The following is a 23,842-nucleotide window of genomic DNA, read 5'->3' as shown; positions in this document are numbered from 1 at the left end:
TAGTTTTATTGTTTGTTTGTTTGTTTCCTGAAGGTTAAATGCATAACAAAATGCAGGCTTCAGGGCAGTAAAAAATTAAAAAATTAAAAAAAAAATATTCTAAATCCAGGACAGTATTTTTCTTCTGCTTACTACATAGTTCATATTTAATGTAGAGGTTCATATAATGATCATGAAACTTTCATCCAAAAAAACATAACAAATCATAGCCTTCTCTTTACAGGCAAGTAGAAAATTATGCTGGGGCTTAGAGAAAAAAAACAGATGCTGGTTTAGATTCAATATTTCTTTCTAATGGTTAGAAACTGTGCAGAAAAAAAAACTACCTTTAAATGACTGAGATGAAAACAGCTGTAATAATAATGCTGAAGTCCTATATAAGTTGGATTTTATTCCTGATTTATTAAATATGGTGCTGTAAACAAGTCCATTTCCATCGCTGTGGGCACTTAGCTTTATTTACTAGAAAGCAGCATCTATAACAGACTCTGCCTATGGGATCATTCATAGTTCTAGATCCCTTCTTAGCTAGCACTACATTTTTTTTTAAGTAACTGCATTCTAGTCATGATAAATTGTCTTAGATTATTAATTTTCTGTATTAGAACAGTTTCCACAGTCTACAGCTGATAAGAAGTTAACAGTTGTGTAGCTGAAGTTTTCCTTTGTCTTTCAGTTTTATTAAAGAATACTGTTATTTCTGAAACATATATGCGCCCTGATTAAATGAATGACCCCGAATATGTCATTTTATTTCTCATTTTGTTTTATCTTATGTCTATACATCTATGTGCAGACCTAATGCACACCTGAATGTCAGAAGTTTGGTATTGTAGGTATGTTTCGAAGGACATACAACTCAAAAAGTTGGTGGCAACTAATAATATTTCAGCATACCTCCACTGTGAGAAAAGACAAACAGGCACTATGGAATCACTGGAAGTGCTGCTCAATAAATTGACAGAAAATGCAAACCCCATTTTTTTTAATAATCAAAATACTTAATCCAGCATATCCTTATGTTAGAAAATATTCTTCATTTCTATTTAAAATAACCAAAACAAATACAAACCAAAAGTTCTGAACTTTTAGAAAAATCAGAAATTAATATATTTGTTTTCTTAGAAAGAAATAACAACTTTGACTTTGTCATTAAAATTAAAAAAAAGTGTTTCTGGTCTAACTCCTTGCACTCCATCGTTTCTTCTTCTTGTCTCCTCCAGCATAATATACATCTATATTGGTAAGCAGGTGCAACCATGTGAACGTATGCCAGAAAGTTTTAGAAAGTAGCTTGATTTCCTGCTGTTCCTCATGAGAAGTCATATTTGTGTTCATACACAGAACCTAGGTGAGGAAAAAAAAGACAAAAATAGTGATTATTTTACAAAATGATGATATTGTGAATATTTTCTTTTAAAGGACAGTCATCACTGACGGTGCCATGAGATTGATGTCAATCTTGCATCTAGAATATAACCAACTTCCATCCTGAGAATAAATCAAGCTCTGCAGATTGATTCTGCTGGGCTTTTGCACTGGGGATTCTCTCGTTATTCTTGCACTGGGACAGGTTCTTTAAAGACTTAAGGATAAAAAATATTATCAGATATTATGCTGTTACACTTTTTGCTGCAATATATTGGCAATGTTTTTCTATTCCCGTGGGAAACTTCCATAAGATGCTTCAAAGAATATGCAAGAGAAGGACAAACTATTTACTGTGCTCCGTTCATATATCAGAAATTAGGGAAAAGAGCATAAAATGTGCAGTATTTTAAGAAACATAAATATAGTACTGAAAAGTCATATGCCATTTATTTTAATTTTAATTTTAAATTTGAATGCAACAAGAATAGTTGTTCACAAAATATTTTCCCTTTTTTAAAGATAAACTTTAGAAGGTACCATTTGCTTCTGTTAATTTTCAGGACTGTTTGCTGACATAACTGTTAAGATAACTGATTTTTAAAGAGTTTATGTTTTGTAATTATGGGACAATTTATAGAAGAAGAAAATAAACATCTATTTTATTTTTATCTTGAGGTACTTCAGTTACACAGGTAACAGCTACAGATGGTGATGATCCTTCTTATGGGAACAGTGCCCGTCTGCTTTACAGTCTACTTCAGGGACAGCCCTATTTCTCTGTGGAGCCAAAGTCAGGTACTATAAATGAACTTAAAAATTGAAAACATTCATAAACTAATATAAAATGAATGCAAGCAAAAATGTCTTTTTTAATTTTAAAGCAAAGATCAACTGATAATATCCTGTAATTGTACATTTTTTCATACTTCCTAGATGTTTAAAAAAAAAAACCAACATTTTTTTCTTTCCTATAGGAAGGTGAAATTCTTTCTATCTAGAAAATTAACTATTTAGCAAATTTCCAGCATCAGAACAGTTATGCTGTGTGCAGTTTAGATTGCAAATTCACAACTGTGTCCAATGATGCATTTTAAACCTATATTAAATGGTCAGATGTTGGGGGAAAATGGTACCATTATATGTTATTACATTTTCATTTTTTAGGGGTCATCAGAATGGCTTCCCAAATGGATAGAGAAACAAAAGATCAGTATTTGGTCATCATCCAAGCCAAAGATATGGTTGGGCAAACAGGGGCATTTTCAGCAACTGCCACTGTTACCATCAACCTCTCAGATGTCAATGATAATCCACCTAAATTTCAACAGCGTGAGTATTGGCCACTTATGGTAGTTGAAGTCTTGAGGAAATGCAGGTCTACTATAGCTCTCAGTTTCTCTGGTAGGTCTTTTCAGATCAGGTCTGTGCTTTGTTTTCAAGATAAAGATTTAAATAAAAAATAAAATTTTAAAAATATCCCAAATAAAAGCTCAGAAATTAAGAGGAAAGGAAAACCTAACAAAAGATTTCAAGCCTGCTGGTTTTATGATTAGATTTTGGAGAAAAATGACTTACTAAACTGCTTTCTGTACAGTTTGCTCTGCCTAGACCTGTAAATCTGGGCAACAGTATATTTAGTATAATTTTCACTCACCTTCTTTCGTTATTTCCTATATTCATTTTTTTTGCTGATGTGTACTGTAAGCTTTTTGGCAAATGATGTGACCTTCTCTTTCCAGGGACCTTCTAGCAGGTATGGGAGCTGCTGTCTGAGCTGTTGGGAAGAACTAATAAGATGCAGTTGGGAATTGCTGCTCTCCACATTTTATTTTAACGTGCCCCACCCCCAAGGTCTACTCGTCACTGGATTAGATCCACTGCTCTAATAAAATAAAAGCTGGGGGCTTTCCACAACTTTCTGAGACCCTCAGGCCATTATAACTAGAGTAGCTATTAACCAACGCAGATCACTAAATTGTGCCGGTATTTGTTTCTTTAGGACTCTACTATATGAACATCTCTGAAGATGCTCCTGTGGGCACCACCATAGGCAAACTCTTTGCAGAAGACAGAGACATAGGGAAGAATGCAGCCATGAATTACTTCATTGAAGGAGACAGCTCAGATGTTTTCAACATCATTACTAACAATGAGACTCAAGAAGGAATTATCTTGTTAAAAGAGGTGAGATTTCAGAAGCTTTCTAAAAAACCAACAATAGATGCTGGAAAAAAAACCCTCCTCAATCAAGTTGGATGTTTAAAAAAGTCCTATTGCTTTGGATTCTATTTTTTTCTTTCTTCAGGCTTTATGATTTGATTGGAATATTAGGGGAATAGAAAAAAATACAGTTTTCTTTCTGTTTACATTATTTCATTCCTGTTATTGCTGAATACAATAGGGTCAGTCAAAGTAACTTAATGCTGTTCTTAGCTGTGCAACACACTGTATCCCACTGTGAGAAAATGTTCCATTTCTTCTGTGTATCATCTGTAAATCTTTATCAATAAATTGTACACAGTATTTCCTTACTTCCAACCCTTCCTGTTAAACTTAACTGAAGCCAGGATCTACTACAATATTTGATAGGCAGTAGAGTTCTTGTTATGATGTAGTTTTGAAAAGATACTAAATACAGCAGAAAAGATAATCAGTTTATGAATTAAGATCTTTGAGAGGCTTTGATACAGTCTGTTTTATTATTATTATATGTGATTATATATAATCACATAGGAATATTACTGAGTTATCTGAGTCATCATCTGAAATGATGATGGCGTTTGGTAATCTAGTGAAATCTGAAACTGAATGCTATAAATTTGTTTGGTATGTTGGAATTTTTTGTGGGTTTTTTTTGCTTGTTTATTTATTTTTTTCTATTTGGATTTATTGCAATTCAGGAAGGTATTTATTTAGTATTTCTTTAGTATTTATTTAGTATTTATTTTTTTCATTGTTTTTGTCTTCCAGAATTTATTTCCTTTAAAGACTAAATTTTGATATACTCATCTTAACCCTTTCCGAGTAACTGACACATATTATCTGTGTAACAGTAAACAATAGTGTTCACTAATGTTTTATGTAAATTGGAAATACAAGTACTAATAGAGGAAGTTATTTTTTGTCAGGCTAACACTCAGTGGGGAAACTTCTTTTACAGTTCTGCTAAACTGTAACGTTAAAGCTAGTCTATTTATATAAGAAGATAACAGCATAGAACAGTTTAATTTTAAAGTGTTTCTAATATAAAAAAGAAATCTGAAAAATAAGTACTTTTAAAACATTCCCAAACGAAGCATAGTATTGTTTTGTCTTTTATCTCACACTACTTATTTAACTACCTTTAACCCAAATGTGAAAAAAAAATATTCCACATCTCACTCTCTTTCTAAACAGACAGTGGATTATGAGAGCAAAAGGAGATACAGTATTGAAGCAAAAGTTGTAAACAGGTATATTGATGACAATTTTCTGAAAGAAGGACCATTCGAAGACAAAACCATTGTCAAAATCAATGTGGAAGATGTTGATGAACCTCCAGTTTTCACCTTGGAGAACTACGTGATGGAGATTGCTGAAGGGGCTGTGAGTGGCTCACTGGTGGGCATTGTAACTGCTAGAGATCCGGACAACGATGATTCCCCTGTCAGGTACCTAACTTCAAATATGAACAGATCTCAGATACATATATAGTTAGGATTTCTGAAGGCTATTTCTGTTCATTACTTTGGTTCATAATTACGGTTAATCGTGCTTTCATTGTGATAGCGTAGGATATTCAAGGCATCAAGGTTTAACCCTGGTGAGTAGAGAAGGACCACAGAGCCCTTCGCTTACTCCCTTACCTATTGGGACACAGGAGAGAATCAGAAAGGTAGAAGCATGAGATAAAGACAACTTAATAATTAAAAAATGAAGAAGAAACAAAGAAAACACCAAAGACAAAAAAAAAACAAAAAACCCACAATCAAACCCCAAGAAAAACAAGTGATGCAAAAGAATCCCAAACAATTTTTTACCACTATCTGACTGATACCCAGCCAGTCTCTGATCAACAGCAACCCCTCTCAATTTTATTGCTGAGCGTTAAGTAGTATGATATGGGATATCTCTTTGGCAAATCAGCTGTCCCCGCTGTATCCCCTTCCAATTTCTTGTGCACTCCAGCCTACTCACAAGCGGGGTGGTGTGAGAAGCAAAAAAGGCCTTGATGCTGTATGAGCATTGCTTAGCAGTAACTAAAACATCCCTGTATTATCAACACTGTTTTTAGCACCAATCCAAAACACAGCCTCATCCAAGCTACCATGAATATTAATTCTATCCCAGACAATAATAAACAACAAGTTAGAGAGTCATCCAACTGCTGGTACCTAAGATGAGCTGGAATCCTATGTGCCAACAGGAGCTAGAAAGAATTTGTCAAGCACAATTGAAGGTTCAATAAAAGCGGAAATATTTGCATGTAGGAATTCTAAGATGGAGCAGCGATAACCTTTTAACTCTTCAAACAGGTTTTATTTCCATGAAATAGACTCTATTAGGAACTGTGACATATGATCTTTTTTTCATATGACATGAAAATATTAGTAAATATCCTTTCTATTTGAACCAATATCTTTGGTGTCTTTTTCAGTCCAGTGTCTGGCCTGTGACCAGTGGTTATACTTTAACAGAATGGTATGTATGTATTTACCTGTGCATGTGCATGTCCACATATGGACATAGCATCTGGAGCCTTTTCAGTAAAGGCTCAACAACACTGGGCTCATTTGCAATCGTCTCCTGCATTGTAATTTTGTATTCTGCCTAGGTGTCCTCTCATTACAGATAGTTGTCTGTCTTCCTTTCTAATGCCCGTTCCCTTGACATCAGAGCATGTCAGCAATGATAAAATAGATTTGCCATTATACCTCCACTGAGCTGTTAGTGTTACTCATTTCAGAAGTGGCACTTTTGCTGTTTCTTTTCAACAAAGACGTTCACCTGCTCTGTGCCTGACTTAGAAGTAAGAATGAATAATGCATTTCACATTCAGTTCACATTAATATAGATCTGAGACATATTTAGTTTTATAAAAAGAAGAGCTTTGATCTTGGCAGCAGTGAATTTTAAATGTTTATGAGTGTACGTTTTTCATGATTTCCGAATAGTTGCAGCACACATTTATATGTATATATGCACAGCTCTGTTTTCTCACATGAAAATAGCTTTCGATGTCTGCCTCTGATGGACCATTTTGGCATTAGGGAATCTCTCTACTTCTTTTGATGCAGGTACTCTATTGTCCATGGCACACATTTAAAGAGATTGTTCAGCATCAATGAACACAATGGAACAATCATTACAACTAAACCTCTGGACCGAGAGATAGCTTCTTGGCACAACATAACTGTTAAAGCCACAGAAATAAGTGAGTGAGAAATTTAAGGAATGCTATGTTTTATATACTATGAACTGTAATTATCCTCTGAATGTGCCTTATTTTAAGTGGAGAATACATGCTTTTTTCTCATTATATTGCGGTTGCTTGCTACATTAAGGAGCATTATTAAAGTGATTAGCTAAATAGAAGCAGAATGTATTTGAGCTCCAAGGTCTTGTGCTCCTTCATAAAAGATGACCTTATGAAAAAAAAAAAAAGAAAGGAAATTGTAATAGGATCAAGACTATAACACTTTCAAGTTACACTGAAGCATATGAATTACTCCTGCAGTGCGAGATCTTATGTTAAATTAGACCCTGGTTAATTTCACACCAGATTTTTGACTAGTGTGAAATTAGCCAGGGTCTAATTTAACACCAGTCAGAAATCTGTGGCTCAAATTAATTCTGAATGTAAGGCCCAAATCAGCTAAACTTCTCTTCAGTGACAATTAAATCTGGGAAGCATCCTTTATATAGATTTCAACTGTCAGTTTTGTTTGAAAGTCAAATTCAAATCACCTCGGTTTGTGCTTTTGGTGATCTGGTTGCCCTAACTCTGGGAAAACACTCTAGAAAATTAACAGGAAATGATTTATAAGGCAGTTTAACACAATTATTGATATTTGTTTAAGAACTAATCACATATATCATCAAGAAAGAGAAAAAAACCATATGAAACTAGAATCCAATCAATAAATCAGATAGGTTTTGCCAAACCCTTTTAGCATGTATTTTTAATCCTGAATCTCAGTTAAACAGTATTTATTGCCTAAGACCGTGTTAAAACACGCAGTCATAAACTGCACTCTTCCCAAAAGGAATCACTCCCTGCATGTATATAGAAAATTAATGTTAGAAGTTTAAGAAGATAGTCAGTAGACATTTTTATTGCAGTCTTTATTTTGTGTTTGGGGATTGATAATGTAGTCTTTTTCAGCTTCTCTGTGAGGTTTAAACATGAATGTATTTTACGTTTCTTGTTGTTGGGCAGCTGGCAGGTGTTGGTAAAATTGATCTCTGGCATATTTTTTCATGTCTTGAATAGTGCTATGGAAACACAGCAGGATTACTTTGATCTGAACTTTTCTGTTTAGTTAAACAATAAAATAAGAAAGAATCGAATGTTACAAATGAATAAATGTTTCCTGCAGAAAAAGCAAGTGATTCTTTTAAAATAATGAAAATTATTGTTGAGAAGCCAAGTCGTCATTGTCCATGTATTCGTATTCTTTATTTCTTTAATGATGATAAGGTCAGTGTCTATAACACCATATTCAGAAGCATTGAAGTTAGGTCACCTTGGTCTGGGCATACCTGAAACAATGTAAAATAGGAACGAGTCACATTTTCTTCCTTGAAATATAGTTGTAAGATACACTGTGTGTATGAAACATTTGGTGGATGGCATTGTGGCTCGCTGAAGACGAATCAAAATGCCATTAGTGTTCATCCTCACAAGATACTCATTGCAGCTTAAACAGATATTGAAAATGCATTACAACACTACCCTCCTTTGGGGTCTATTGATGTTGTAGTATTCACAGAGGGGACAAGACTTTTGCCTCTGTTGCAATGACAGGAGTCAGAGATTAGTAAGAGAAGCTTGTCTCTGTTAATGCAGACTTGTGATATGGGTCATCTTATCCTCATGCCATTAAGATAGCATGTTTTAAAGGTACCCAGAAGTAGATTTAATTCATTGAGCCTTAAATGTGAGCAGTTCGAACATGCAGTCTTTTGAGTCTTATTCCACATTATTCCTAAGAAAGTTCTAGGTCAAGAGAAATAGTTTCCTTTGAACAGTTTTTACTTGGTTGTAATCAGTCAGCTTCCACCTAGCACAAGGCTGATGCATAAATGACAGCATGTTAACCATTCATGAATTATAGAATCATAGAACAACCAGGTTGGAAGAGACCCATGGGATCATTGAGTCCAACCATTCCCATCAGTCACTAACCCATGTCCCTCACCACCTCGTCGACCCGTCTCTTAAACCCCTCCAGGGAAGGTGACTCAACCCCCTCCCTGGGCAGCCTCTGTCAGTGCCCAATGACCCTTGCCATGAAATATTTTTTCCTAATGTCCAGCCTGAACCTCCCCTGGCGGACCTTGAGGCCAGAGGAAGAAATCTTCAAATCATCAGCTTTACTTAACACTGATCTACTGAGTTAGATGATGATTGCCAGTTAATTAATTTAGAAGATGACTATCTGCTTCATCTTTCTCTCTATTCAACTACAAACAACCAACAAAAATTTTCAATGATAGCATCTGGCTTTAGCATACTTTGATCCTCATTTTTCTGCACATCCATTGGAAAAAAGCACTATCTGTCATAAGAAAACTTACCCCCAACAGACAATGGTCATTTACTCAATGAGTCTTGCAGAGGTCCTTTTGTAGTGGGTTCCAGATGTACTACACAACTAAAGAACTTAACAGCTCTTTAAAGTTTTCAGTCACGGATCATATAATTAATTCAATATTTGTCACTCCACTTTGATTATATATACTTTTGTTCTTTTGTTGACAGACTTCTAAATGTGTAGATTAGTCCTCTATTTAAAAATAAATGTCCATTTCCTTTAGGAAGTAAAGAAATTTGCTTTAGCGTAATTGTTATTATTATTATTGTTATTGTTGTTATTACTGCAATTTTCCTTTTACTGGATGATCACAATGTCAAGATTTCTTTAATCCCTTGCGAGTATTGAGTTCTGCTTTGTCTTTAGAGATGGTCACCACTTTTCTTTTCACACAGCTCCAAATTAAGCAAGTTAACGATTTCTTCCCTAATTATTTAAGCATAAACTTCCTTCTTTGCGTTGCTCCAGCCTATTGCACTTGATATATTGCTCCCTCAGACTTTGTTTTTCAAGTTCTGTCCTCTCTCATGGAGATTATGACAAAGAGTTTTTCTGCTCTTTAAAAGATCTTTAGACTAATGTAGGATACAAGTACAGTAGTAACAATCAAGCTCTGAGAGCTATTTTCCCATGTAAGGTATAAATGCAAAAATAAGTGTTGCCTACCATCTTCCTAAATTGCAAGCAAAGGAGTCACTCTGCTTCACCTTAAATCTTTGATAAATATTTATCAGACACTGATTTTGAGAGTGTTCCTACGTCCCAAATTTGTGATTTCAGAAAAAAAAAACCCTTTAGTACTGTTATCTTCCAACAGAAATGTGAGAAATGCCCTTCCTTTTCAGTTAACTAGATGCTGAGGGAAAACAAAGAAAAAAACAACCAAAACACAGCAGCCCAGATACAGTAAAGGAATAGAAACAAGGTTATTTAAATAAAAGCCCCAAAACTAGTGTTATGTAATGAAAGAAAACAGATGTGAACAATAGCTGTAGGATGAAAAGTGCTGTATAAATGTGCAAGCAAGGGGTAGGATTTAAAGCCAATATAGTATTCATGAATCTTATAAACAAGCAAGTTATGAATAGACCAAGGTAGCTAGATCCTTCCCAGGCCACTTTGTATATGGTTGAAGACACCAAAGGTTTCTCTTTCAATGCCAATCCAACCAAATCTCTGCATATCCAATTCTGACTTAAGTCTAATTTTAGGTTAAGTAAGGCCTACACTCTCAGTATTATTTCTAAAAAATCTGTGTGCTACTTTCTATATTTATTTTAAAAATAAACTGAGCACTGTTTCACTGCCTATTACATTATTAAGGATGTTGGAATTCAACAAGAGAAATATCATTCCTAAAAGAAGTATTTTTGAGATGACTGACAGATCATAAGCTTCAGTAAATTAGCACGGCTCTCATGATTACGCAGGAGGAATAGCAATGAGAAATGGTAGAGCATCTAGCCTTTTTTCTCTGTGGTAGTAGCTTCTCCTGACATTTCCTTTGGCAAAAGACTCAAAGCTATCAGTATACATTCCATAAGATGCCAAAAATACAAAAGTTGGCTCCAAGCAACTAGAGAATTACACATTAAATAAGTAATAGAATAACCAAACAAACCCATAAAATTTGCAGTGAGGCAGAATGGACTATGTTTCAATTTTCTCTTAAAAATACATTTGACTAGTTAAAGAAAATGCCTTAGGGACTTTCCTTTTGCCAAAGGAAATGTTCCTATTTTCCCCTTTTTCTCCCTCTGCTTCCCAATTGACAATTCCCAATCTGATAACCTCACAGAAATAAATTTTCTCACAGTCTCATTTGCCCTCATCAGTTAGTGTGTCTGAGAAGGTTTGGTTCTCGTCACCACCACTACTACCCCCCTTATCATTTGTCCTTTAGATTTGTGTCCCTGTATGCATTTGTTTATGGATTCCTCCTTTTCTTAATAACTCTTGTTGAATTGAATAAGACCTTGACCAAATACCCTTAGAGGAGCAGACTCTCCACCATGTGCACTTATACATGAGTAGTACAGTAAGTTGTTCTGAGTGAACAAAACCTCATCTAATTTCTTCAGGTCATATTTTATTTTTTACATCTAAATCAGTTTTCACTTTGGTAAATGGGAGTGAACAAATCCAAGTATTTATGTGAAATATCCTTATATATTTAAAGATGTACTATTATAACTATGTGCTGGATTGGTAAAAAAGCAAAAGCAAAGCCAAACCCCTATCACCTTTTTTAAACAGAACTTCAGAAAAGAAAAGAAATTCCTTTTTTTTTTAAATATGTACAGGATATATTTGAATTCATTAAAAAGTATTAACATAAAATCATAGAAACATAGAATAACCAGGTTGGAAGAGACCCACCAGATCATCGAGTCCAACCATTCCCATCAATCACTAACCCATGTCCCTCAGCACCTCGTCCACCCGGCCCTTAAACCCCTCCAGGGAAGGGGACTCAACCCCCTCCCTGGGCAGCCTCTGCCAGTGCCCAGTGACCCTTTCTTTGAAGAATTTTTTCCTAATGTCCAGCCTAAACCTCCCCTGGCGGAGCTTGAGGCCATTCCCTCTTGTCCTGTCCCCTGTCACTTGGGAGAAGAGCCCAGCTCCCTCCTCTCCACAACCTCCTTTCAGGTAGTTGTAGAGAGCAATGAGGTCTCCCCTCAGCCTCCTCTTCTCCAGGCTAAACACCCCCAGCTCTCTCAGCCGCTCCTCATAAGGCCTGTTCTCCAGCCCCCTCACCAGCTTTGTTGCTCTTCTCTGGACTCGCTCCAGAGCCTCAACATCCTTCTTGTGGTGAGGGTAGATGTCAGTAGGTCTCAGTGCCTATTTTCTTCTCTGTGGAATGTAAGTGAAATTTTTCTAATGTCCATAGTAGATTACAATTTTTGATTTCTGACTTTTTTTTTTTTAAACCATTAGGAAATCCTGAAAAAAAATCAGAAGCAAAAGTGTATATCCAAGTTCTCAATGTTAACGATCACGCACCAGAATTTGCTAAATATTATGAAACATTTGTCTGTGAAAATGCAGTTCCTGGCCAGGTAAGTCTGAAGAAGTTAGCCATCAATTTTCTAATTACAATGAAGATTTGGTTCAAGATGTTGTTATTTTTCAATACTGCCCATTTTGGTGTTGTGAGTACATACTGTCTGCTGTCTATTTCCAAGGTTAGTTCTGTTGATATAGATATAGGTTGAAATATAGATTTCAGAAGACTGATATGTATTTTCCCCCTTTAAAAGAAATCATTACTTCTCCTTGTTTGCCTGCTAGAACAGGTAATAGGGAAGTACAGACAGAAACTTTTGAAAAACCCCCACAGATTTGATTTGTGTTTATCTCACAGAATTTAAAACTAGGCCTGATATTTACAGCGACAGCATAATGTAGTCTGGAAGAACCAGACTTAGACATATTCCAAGTAGATTCATGGTGTTTTTCAGTTAGAAATCACTTATTGTGAACTAAATTAAAACCCTGTCATGTTCAGCAAAAGATCTTGAAGTTATATCCCTTGCAACACCTGCCATAGCTGGAAACTTATAGAATTGTCATATTAAGTAACTGTCCCTGGAAAGATTTTTCATTTCCCACTCATTCCCCACGTGAATGGAGTCACATCAGTCAGTACCCTCCAAGAACACTGCTGACTCTCCATTTTCCTCCACCCACTTTCCTCTACAGCTTTATTTATTTTTTTTAAGTGATCCAGTTCTACAGCCTAAGCTCCTAACTATGTAATAAATGTGCTGCTAGATTCCACACAGGATTCTAAAAGAAAACTGCAAAAAGCAAAAAAAAAAAAGGATATCCAAAGCTTTAAAAAATTAAAAAAGTAGGAACTAAGCAACAAAAAAAGCTTTAGACAGAAAAATCTATATGTGTTTTCACCACTTTAAAGAATTCTTTGGTCACAAGAAAGAGGCCTTTGGGATTTCTGTGATGGTTCCATTCAAACATTTTGCTATGTTTTGATTTCTGAATCACAGAGCCTTCCTTTTTACACCAGCTTGGAGTACTTTGACCTTGATTAGTTCACAGTTGAATAAAGCTTTCTTTGAGCAAAAGTGATTTCTTTGTATTTCCTTACATACATTTATGTATTCCTGTATCAGCAGCTGGTTTGTTTGTTATGTGTTTGGTTGTCTTCCACTCTGTAAAGGTTACCTCTGGCTCAGAGGAGCTTGGAGCAAGCCGTTTATTTTGGTCTTTGGGCAACTCATTGACAGATCAAAGTGCAGGCATTAAGTCAAATTCCACTTCACATTCCTCGGTTTTGAGACACCGTGACTTAAATATGGAAGCTTATACAATGGATATTTTTAATCTGTGTCTTGGACTTGTGTAGAATACAAAAAAACTCGAGTGATTTATTTCCCAAGGTTTATATTATTCCATAGTTTCTTACTGATAAACAATGTCTGTGTACTAGCCCATTAATGGCTGTGCTTCACTAACAAAATAACGATATACACGCAAAGTATTTTCAAAATTGCTGGAGAAAATATTAAAGTGTAAAGAATATTACTAGTAACAATAATAATAATAAACTTTTTCAGCATAAAATTCAGAATTGTTCATGGTTAAGATTGTAATATCTGAATGAGGAATAAGCAGGTTATTTTCCCCACTTTACAGGCAGACAAGTAGTTGCTTTAGGTTGATTTGGATTTTTTTAACCTTTATTTCATTGCTATAGGTTTTTTAGAGCCACAGGCATCTTTAATGTAGCCTTTGGAAATCATGACTGTAGTGTTAAATAATCTCATCAACAAATTATCTTAGGAAGAACAACGGCAAATTACACTAAAGTGCATAATTATCACAGTCAATGTTTATGATATCTTATTCAGTGTTCATGATTTGAAACAAAATTGAAAGCTAATATATCACCTTCAACGTTCTTCTTTGATTTTTTTTTTACTTCATACTGAGAAAGAAAAGGTATTTTATTCTCCTCAGCAAGAAGCCAAAAGGTTCAAAAAATGATTTTATAGAAGACTTGGCTGTCCACTGAATAACAAAATTTATTTTTCAGAAGAATCAGATTAAGTAGTTGAAGGTCTTAATCAGGACGTTATGTAACTTTTTATCTTAGCCATATTTCTTCAATCATTTAATAGAATCATAGAATGGTCACGATTGGAAGGAGATCTGGAGATCACCTAGTCCAAGCCTTTTGCTAAAGTAGATTTACCTAGAGTAGGTTGCACAGGAATATGTCCTGGCAGGTCTTGAATAACTCCAGAGAAGGAGGTTTCACAATCTCTCTGGGCAGCCTGTTCTAGTGCCCCATCACCCTCACGGTAAAGAAGTTTTTCCTCTTGTTAAGATGGAACTTCTGGTATTCCAGTTTGTACACACTGCCCCTTGTCTTGTCACTGGGCACCACTGAGAAGAAAGTGGCCTCATCCTCTTGACATCTGCCCCTTAGATATTTGTAAGCATCGATAAGATCCGCTCTCAGCCTTCTCTTTTCCAGGTTAAACAAACCAAGCTCACTCAGCAGTTCCTCATAGGATGTTCCAGTCCCCTGCTCATTTTTGTGGCCTGCTGATGGACTCTCTCCTGTAGTTCCTTGTCTTTCTTGAAATGGAGACCCCAGAACTGGACACAGTACTCAAGATGTGGCCTCACTAGGGCAGAGTAGAGGGGGCAGATAACCCCTGCTTGACCCGTTTGCTACAATCCTCTTGATGCACCCCAGGACACCATTGGCCTTCTTGGCCACAAGGGCACATTGCTGGCTCATCATCAACTTATTGTCTCCCAGATGCTCCAGGTCTCCCAGCTCCTTCTTTACAGAGCTGATTTCCAGCAGGTCAACCCCTAACCTGCACAGGTGTAGGGGTTTATTCCTCCTGAGGTGCAGAACCCTATGCTTGCCTTCGTTGAACTTCATTAGGTTCCTCTCCACTCAACTTTCCAGCCTATCCGTGTCTCACTGAACGGCAGCAGAGCCTTCCAGCTTATCAACCATTCCTGCCAGTTTTATATCAACAGCAAACTTGCTGAAGATACAATCTCAATTCCAAACAGCCAAGCAATATACTTACGTGTTATGAGTTGAGATCAAACCTGATATAGAAATAGCTTATATAGAAATTCTACCACATTTTAGATTCTAAAGTAGCTATCTCTATCTATCTAGCTAGCTGAAAAAAATATGCTGAGAGTTATCCTCAGAGACATTCTGCACCTCTCAAAGTCATTTGCTTCCCTCATCTCAGCTGACTTGTACCTACTTTCATGGGATATGCCAAAATAAATTTGCATCTCGCAGCTTAGAGTGTCTGGGTGAAAGGAAGGAGGGAAAAACACTGCAGAAGGAAGGATAATGTCAAAAAAATTATTTTCTTATTTTGATTACTTTATTCTGGTGTCTGCCTGGTTTACAATAAAAATAACATAGAATCATGTGGCAAATAAGTTATGTTTACATTGCCTTAGAGCATACTAGGCTAAGATATAGAGTGTGAAACACATCATGAATAAAATAATTTTTGTCATAATGATCAAAACTCAGAGCTAACAGATTAATGCTAACAGTAGCATTAATCTGGGAAAGAATGCTTGTTTTGAAGTTTTAGATTTTCTGAAAAAAATATTAAAAACTATTTGGCTGCTTTTATTCAATGAGTGTTGACCTTCGTGTCCCTGTATGGTGGTTTTGTGAAAGTTTCAGACATGTTTAGCCTTGTGTCTGGAAAACACTCAGACAAAAGGACTACATTTCATCCTGTGGGATTGTAATTTGAAATTGGACAATAAAGATGGAAGTAAAGAAGATAGATAGGTTTTTTAACATCATTTGAAATCTATTCATCATTATTAGACATTTTGAATGGATTTTTCACTATCCATTTCATGTTGCGGTTCCGTACTACCCTATAATCCAAGTCAGCTGTATACTAAATATAGCTAAAGTTTTCTCTCACACATTGAATAACCACTTTCACTGCACCACCTGTATTAAGTGCATTTCCAAAATAACTGAAACACAAAAGTTGTTGTGAAGAATAGAATTCTATCTTCCTACAGCTATAGCTAGTATGAAATTGAATAGAACAATATTAATTAGACTTCCAAACCCAGGATTCTTCTTTAATTGGATCTTTTTATTTTACAACTGTGTTTAGATACAGTAAATGATGACCACAATGCAGTATTGTTTATAATTATCCTTTCTGTGTGTGTAGAGTAACCACAAAATTTTGAATTCTAGAAGCAATATTTTATAAAAATAATCAGGACAAAAAATGGATCAAACCTGTCTCAATGGTAATACTGGAGATATCTCAGTTTAATTCCCAAGGCATTAATAAATTAACTCAGACTGAAACAGAAACTTGAAAATGTGAAGTAAGTTATATCAAATGTCTTAGATTATGTGTGAGTAAGCTGACTATCCAGAACGTATCTATTTTTATGTGAAGTAATTTCAACCTTTTTTTGTGGATATTGATCTTTCTTCACATCACGCAGGAAACATTTCAGCTGAAGATAGGCCACACTGGATACATCTACATTCAGAATTAATCCAGTTTTTTCTACTGCATATTTATTCTGGCAACTCTATGTTCCTGTAATTTGGGGATCATGCATGAAGTGACTTTGATGTTGCTGGTTGTTTAGTAATTTTGATTAAATCCAAAGAAGTGACTATGTTTACAGGGAACTTTGAGTCAGAGATAAGAAAAAAAAAAAAACAAAAACAAAAAACCAACCCAAACTGATTTACTCACTACTTAGTTTGTAAGAAAATAATCATCTGTTTCAGGGAAACTAAAAATTAGCCATTGGATATTGCTTCTCCACTGAATTAAATGTTGACAGAAGAAAAGATAAGTAATGTTTAAAGCAATTTTAGTGGTATACAATTAATGACAAAAATAAGGAGTTTGCTAAAACAGATCCTTTCCAGCAAATCATGACTTTAAATGATTTTTGATATTAGAGAAATTACAGTGATGGGTAAATAAGCCAATGCTTATTATTTCACCCTTCTGTGTTCTCTTCATCATTTACAAAAGGCATCTGAGAATTTTTTTTAAAGTTAAAAAGGAAAAAAGTAGTGAGGGCATTCTTTATACTATAAAAATGTGGCGAAGCTGTGAAAACACCAAATATTCTGTAAGACCTTTACTCTAAGCTACATCTGCAGATGCACTGAGTGCAAGTTTGACATTTTGAAGCAGTGGGCACAGTGGCCCATGGAAAATTCCTTTTTCTGTTTTATATGGACTGTGATTCAATAACACTACCTCATAGCAGAATGGGAGAGTTAAGAAGAGTATATACAAACAAACAGAAAAAAAAGGAAACTAGGTGCATGGTATGAGCAAAAGAAATCATTCTTTTGCTAAGATGTACACTATTTTTTTATAGATGAGCAGAAACATCTAACAGTAGACGCAGAGAAATCAGATCAATGTTGTGCTGATTTGTGTTTCAAAAAAAAGAAACAGAAATAGTCAAAAGGAGAATCTTGGTCTTGAGGTAGAAGGTCCACCTTGAAAATCCTGGTGACTATAGTAATGACTATTTAAATTTTTACCTCCACTAAATCCTGATGGTCATCAAACATTATTAAGATACAAGAAAAAAACAAACAAACAAACAACTGTTCTGTAATCCCAAACCAGGTGGATGATCAGATCTTTTACGTGCTATAAAACGATGCAGAGCTCCTATTGAAGGACATCAGAGAAAAACAAAACAAAAGCAAGTAAAGCAAAGAAAGGTGGCAAAACTGTTGTTATTTCCTTCCATCTTCCTCACAGGAACAGTAAGTCTTTAGCTGGATATGGGATCATGCAGAAAAGAGCTCAAATTATAGACTCAGAGTACTGTAGTATAGCAATTAGTGGTGCTGATGCTTTTTCAGATGGATAATCTATTCCATAATATCAACCTGGTAGAGACAAAGCCCTTGGAAGCAGAAAGGACTGTAACAGAGAATCTTTCTTCTTCCTCCTGGACATCTCCATAATTCTAATTCAGTGAGGCTGCTTGGGGTGGAAGGAAATAAATGTTCAGAATTTCCATCAAGACTACCAGGCAGTCAGCTGCTCCATACCCCATAGCTTGTTATTTGCAAGACAAACATTAAGCTAGACATTCAGTTCAGAATGGTTTACAGAAATTCCCTTCTACACAATATAGAATCATAGAATCACCAGGTTGGAAGAGACCCACTGGATCATCGAGTCCAACCATTCCCATCAATCACTAACCCATGTCCCTCAGCACCTCGTCCACCCATCCCTAAACCCCTCCAGGGATGGGGACTCAACCCCCTCCCTGATATAATAAATCACTGACAGGTTAGAGCTGATGCCAATATCTTAGAATCCACCACTGGTGGTTTTTATTTCTTGAAATTGCTCACTAGTTAGGTGGATGGGTAAGTTGACTATTCCAGGCCACATCTTTTTCTATCCTTTGATCAAAGCCTTCGATGTTTCCAGAAGTGATCTCAGTCTGCTTGGAAAGAGAAGGTAAATGAGGCCCACTCATTATGAACTGATTATTTTTCCAGAGAAACTGAGTGAATTTAACTCAGTTTTAAAGAAATGCACATTTTAAGTGGACTGCGGGATTATTAAACTTCTAGATTAATGAGGCCTGAAATAAGAAATTTTACAGCAATTAAATTTAAACTGTTCTAAACTTGCAAAAACAACACATCGTTCACTCTATTTTCTTTGTTTACACACTAAAATATAGGTGTTTTTTAAAACTTGTCTCACAAGCAGTAAGAGCTGTTTTTTCAGTCTGTAGTGCCAGTTTCCCCAGCAAAAGGCTAGAAGCTCCTAGGTTATGAACCAAAGCCTAGGAAACCAGAAAAAAAAGTGTTTCCTTCTCTCTGGTTGATTTTTCCTTTAAAGTCAGGAAAATCAGAGCTGCCAATTGCTTTCTGAATATTTTATAGAATCATCTGGGTTTTGCTGAATCTTAGTGGAAGTGATACAGTAATATATACGCAATAATGGTTTATCTTATGTTCTCAGTATTTTCCTGCTTCTAGGATGAAGCCTTAAAGGTATGTGAATACACCTAGAATACCCACATGAATCTTAGGTTTGTGTAGAAGAGCACAGTACAAACCAAAACAAGGGAAGGTGGGTTTTTTTCCCAGCTAGATACATTCTACTCAGAATTATAAAGATAGGATCACATACAGGTAAAATTTATATGGACAAATACATTCTGTATGTGAACTAGTATAAGTCAGTGAGGAAATATTAAAACAGTATCTAATTCACAACAGTAATAATTTTATGATTTTTCAAACATAATAGACTGCTACAAATATACTTTCTAAAGATATTACTAATATCTGGTTAAGTAACCATTAACCAGAATAAACACTGGAAGTATAAAAATCAAATTAACATATAACATTAAACTTTTTTTTTTTGTAGTTAGGTAAGCAATTCTCTGCTAAGTAACTAAACTAAAAAATAATTTTTAAAAAGTTAGATGTAGCTATGCTATCTTTGTAGATTACTCTACCACTGTACGTGTGTCTAGCTTGAGAGTCCCTGAATTGTATGCACAAATGCACATCCATAGAAAGCTTTTTCTCAGCTGCAGCCATGCAGATTTTACTAGAAAATCATCAGCAAAGGGCAGTAGAATCTTTTTACATTTTTTCAGTTATATGGCATAGTATTATCATAAAAATGTGTCATTGTTCATATTTTAGACTGGATATATAGTTTTGTTCTCTACTGTTGTTCATATTGAGCATATTCTGAGAACTATACTCCCTTATATAAATGAATTCTATGATTTATTATTAGTTAATATTAGGGATCAGTTACTGCTCTTCACTGATTCCTTGACCTTCATGCCTATACCTGTATTTGGATCACCTTATCTATTTCGTTTGCTTTGAGGAAATTTCCTTAAGAAGCTTCATCCTTTCTGCACTGTCACCAGGTATATCACTGAACAATCACTCCTCTCATTAGTGCCAACAAAAAAAATAAATCTCAAGGATTTTCATTTTTCCATAGAGAGAAAACACGGATTGAAATAAATATAAATAGGGCAGAGTGCTAAGAAAGCTTCTGGGGTTGAGCCACATTTTGCGCTCTGCTGTGATGATTTCATCAAAGAGTTTGCTTGAAAAGAAAAAGAATGTATGCCAGACTCTTAGACCTTTGACCGAAAAATGGTTTCATTAAGAAAGAGTTTTCAAAGGTACGAATGGAATTCTGTAGTTACTTCCATTGACTTACTGCTTTGCTTTTAAAGCACTCAGATACAGCATCCAGATACTGTCTGGTTTTGGGAAAGCTGAGGCTTCCAGTCTTTTGGGTACAAATATCTACAAGCTACGAGATGACTGATAAAAGAGAGACCAAGTTCAAATTGGATACTTTTCTAAAAGTCAGTGAGCTTCCCTCAGTTTACTTTCCTCCTGATCGACGAGGATACTCAATAATACATGCTGATGACTAGGTCATTAAATATTACTGATAAAAGCAACAAATATTACTTGGAATTACAACTGTTATTTTTTTTTTCTGACTGCCTGGTTTGACACATCTGTAAATGAAGGTTATTCTGATTTCTTGAGAAAAAGTAGTCAAGAAGTTCCATAACCAATCTATTACAATATGCAGAATCAAAAATTCAGCACATGAATTTGTCACCATATCTTACTTACCAGAGTAACAATATTCAGTGAATTGAGGTCAGTATTTCTGTGGGTCTGAAGGAAATGGATTTTGCATAGAGGGATTTGTTCACATGTAGAATGCTGTACTTTTCACCTTTATCAAGGACAAAACACTATATACATGGTTACTTTTTTCTTTTATGGAAACTTCATTTACCCCTTGTCTTTTAGACACGAAAATCTTTTCCAAGATTTTAATGTCTGCCTCTTCAAACAGATGAAAAATCAAAGTAGAATATTTGCAGAATATGAGTCTCAATTATACTGTTTGAGTGTGGGAGGTGCCTATTTGTCATTGCACAGCATGCATTCAAGACATATTCACAATTACATCTCATATCAACAGTTTAATATACTTGATATGTTTTTATTGTTTTAAAAGTAAATACTTTTATTGTTAAACAATTCTGTTTATCTGTTTCCAGCTAATTCAAAGCATCAGTGCAGTGGATCAAGATGACTCAGCAGAAGAGCAGCATTTTTATTTCTCATTGGCTCAGGAGGCCACAAACAACTCACATTTTACTGTCAAAGATAATCAAGGTGATGTCATTGCTGTAGCTCTTTAATACTATCCTAATAATAGATTTATGCTTCTGGTGATCCTCAAAGCATGCAATTTTATAAAAATTTCCACTTAAATAGAAATTGCTGTTATAAGATATGAACGTGTCATGAGTTGCATTTCAAACAGCCATTCAGTAATACTAAGCAGTTTATTTTACATTTTCAGCCAAGTAACAGACAGCAAAAAAAAAAAGTTTTATGTCAAAGAAAAAAAATCTGAAATGAACAATACACTGTTATTAATTAAAATTTATTTTCTTAATGTTGGATATGGTGGGAAACAACAACTTTCCGATAAAATTATCTATTTGTCTGGGAAACAAGACTGCCAGAAAGAGTAGACTGCTGTTAAATATCTGCTACTTCAGCACTTCAGCATAAGCAAAATTATAAACACTGATAAATAAAATATAATTTTATTTCCTAGTATATTTTAAACTGCATACACTAATTAACACATCACTAAATGTCTTCTCAGTGTGTTTTATTGTCATTCAGATTTAATATTGATTGAAACTCATACAAAGAGTGATATAGAGGGATATCAAACAGAATCTATTTGAGGTGAACACATAATATCTGATGGAAATGCAGGGAGATGGCCACTTACAGTCAGTCTGCTGACTCTAAGAAGAGGAGCTTCTTTAGATTCAGCTAAAGTGCACATTGCTCTTATTGACTTTGCTAATTATTTGAATGTTCTGGCTAGGTGAATAAATCAATGGAAATAAGTTTTGGAAAGTTCAGACTGTTAAATGCAAACTACTTATCTCAATATCTCCAAAGTTAGTTAATGCATTAATATGTTTCATTTCCCAGCTTCATTAACCTCTCACTCAGTGCCAGGAAGAGATAACTTGTTACGTTAAGGTCAAACTGTGTGCAAGCCCCAAGACTTTCTTTCCTCAGCTCATTCTACAAAGTCGAGGCAGAGCTACGTGCAGGGCAATGCATCCAGTCCCTTTTGGTGGCTATTGATGGGGAAAAAAACAGCTTTATATAACATGGTAGGGTCTGCCCTCAGCCTCTCCCTGTCTCCTCCATTTCACAGAAATGGCAAGGCACATTGGGACAGAGTGCACACACACAGTAATTCACCTGCCAAAATATAAAATTGTGACGTAGATATTTATAGATTTTTCTTCTTTCCATTATACACAGATTTAGGCAAAGCTAATTTGTTTTGCAGCATTCTAAGGTTCATATTTGAATTAGGTGAAATGCAGCAGGAGCTGAATTTAAGCTGCTTACTGAGTTTTGTACAGATCTAATTTCTAAATACCATTATTCAAGTACAAAGCAAGGGGAGAGCCTCCAGCAATTTTTTCCCTTATTTAGACAGTAAGAGCTCAGTTAGCTCCAGTTTTTGAGTCAGGGAAAGAAATAAAAGACTGTTTTAGTGGACTTTTTCTTTGCTTTCTCTTCTTTTCCTTGCCACCTGTTTTTGCTCTGTGCTGCCAGTCACACTTTTGAAGCTTTTTGATTAGTAAACTATCTGTATTTTATCTCTGAACTGCTGGATTAGTACTAGCTGGTTACATAGAACCATTTTAAGAATCAATTAGTTAGCCTGGGCAGGTGTCAAGTACTGAACACAGTGGGATTTTTTTAGCTCTTAACATTAAAAAGAGAGCTCCTAAGTCAAATTTTATTATAGCCCCTGGAAGACATATGTCAAAAATTAATGCAATTATTCACAATTGACTGAAAATTTCCACCTCATGTCAGGGCCTGATTTTACCTTTCTTAACCTTGTCAATATGTAGCTTTGCACCGTACCATTATTTTTAAATAGCTCAGATTCCACTGGAGCCTTACAGTTGTTTTTAAAAAATTATAAATGCATTTCATGCGTAATAATTTATCTTCTAGATAACACAGCTGGAATTTTCACAGTAAAAAGTGGATTCAGGAGGCAAGAACAGTTTTATTTCTACTTGCCAATCTTAATTCTGGATAATGGAATGCCACCACTAACAAGCACAAATACTCTTACTGTCACTGTCTGTGACTGCGATATCGAAGTTAACACCTTCTACTGTCGATATGGAGCTTTCCTGTACAACATTGGCCTCAGCACAGAAGCTTTAGTTGCTATTTTGGCTTGCATACTAATAATCCTAGGTAAGTACGAGTAACAGAAATGACTGTTTTTTCTTTTTACAGTAAGAGTGATTAAGTGACAAAGATGTTCCCTCTACTGGAAGACTGAAAGTACAGTGCTATTGAGGAAAAAATGCAATAAGGCAAATTTATCATCATTTTTATTAACTGTAATTCTTCCCCAACTTCCACCCTCATTTTTCAGGAAAATCTGAATTCTAACACAATGTCCTAAAAGTTGATATTAGTTGAGGCATGATCCTGCTAGTCTGTATTGGTCTAAAGTCCATATTGA

The 23,842-nt window shown here is 35.3% G+C and overlaps 1 protein-coding gene across 1 annotated transcript in view; it reads left to right on the top strand.

The window, feature by feature from the left end:
* Positions 1-23,842, top strand: part of LOC138718733 (cadherin-19-like) — a 58,123-nt gene that overhangs the window by 28,359 nt on the left and 5,922 nt on the right. The window contains exons 4-11 of the mRNA XM_069853258.1: positions 2,047-2,166; positions 2,536-2,700; positions 3,371-3,555; positions 4,768-5,021; positions 6,648-6,784; positions 12,105-12,226; positions 21,303-21,420; positions 23,317-23,568. Coding sequence (XP_069709359.1) covers positions 2,047-2,166; positions 2,536-2,700; positions 3,371-3,555; positions 4,768-5,021; positions 6,648-6,784; positions 12,105-12,226; positions 21,303-21,420; positions 23,317-23,568 — 1,353 coding nt within the window. The remainder of the gene's footprint in view (positions 1-2,046; positions 2,167-2,535; positions 2,701-3,370; positions 3,556-4,767; positions 5,022-6,647; positions 6,785-12,104; positions 12,227-21,302; positions 21,421-23,316; positions 23,569-23,842) is intronic.

Source organism: Phaenicophaeus curvirostris, chromosome 3 (genome assembly GCF_032191515.1).
Source record: "Phaenicophaeus curvirostris isolate KB17595 chromosome 3, BPBGC_Pcur_1.0, whole genome shotgun sequence".
Classification (NCBI taxonomy): Eukaryota; Metazoa; Chordata; class Aves; order Cuculiformes; family Cuculidae; genus Phaenicophaeus; species Phaenicophaeus curvirostris.
This window is presented reverse-complemented; position numbering and strand designations above follow the sequence as displayed.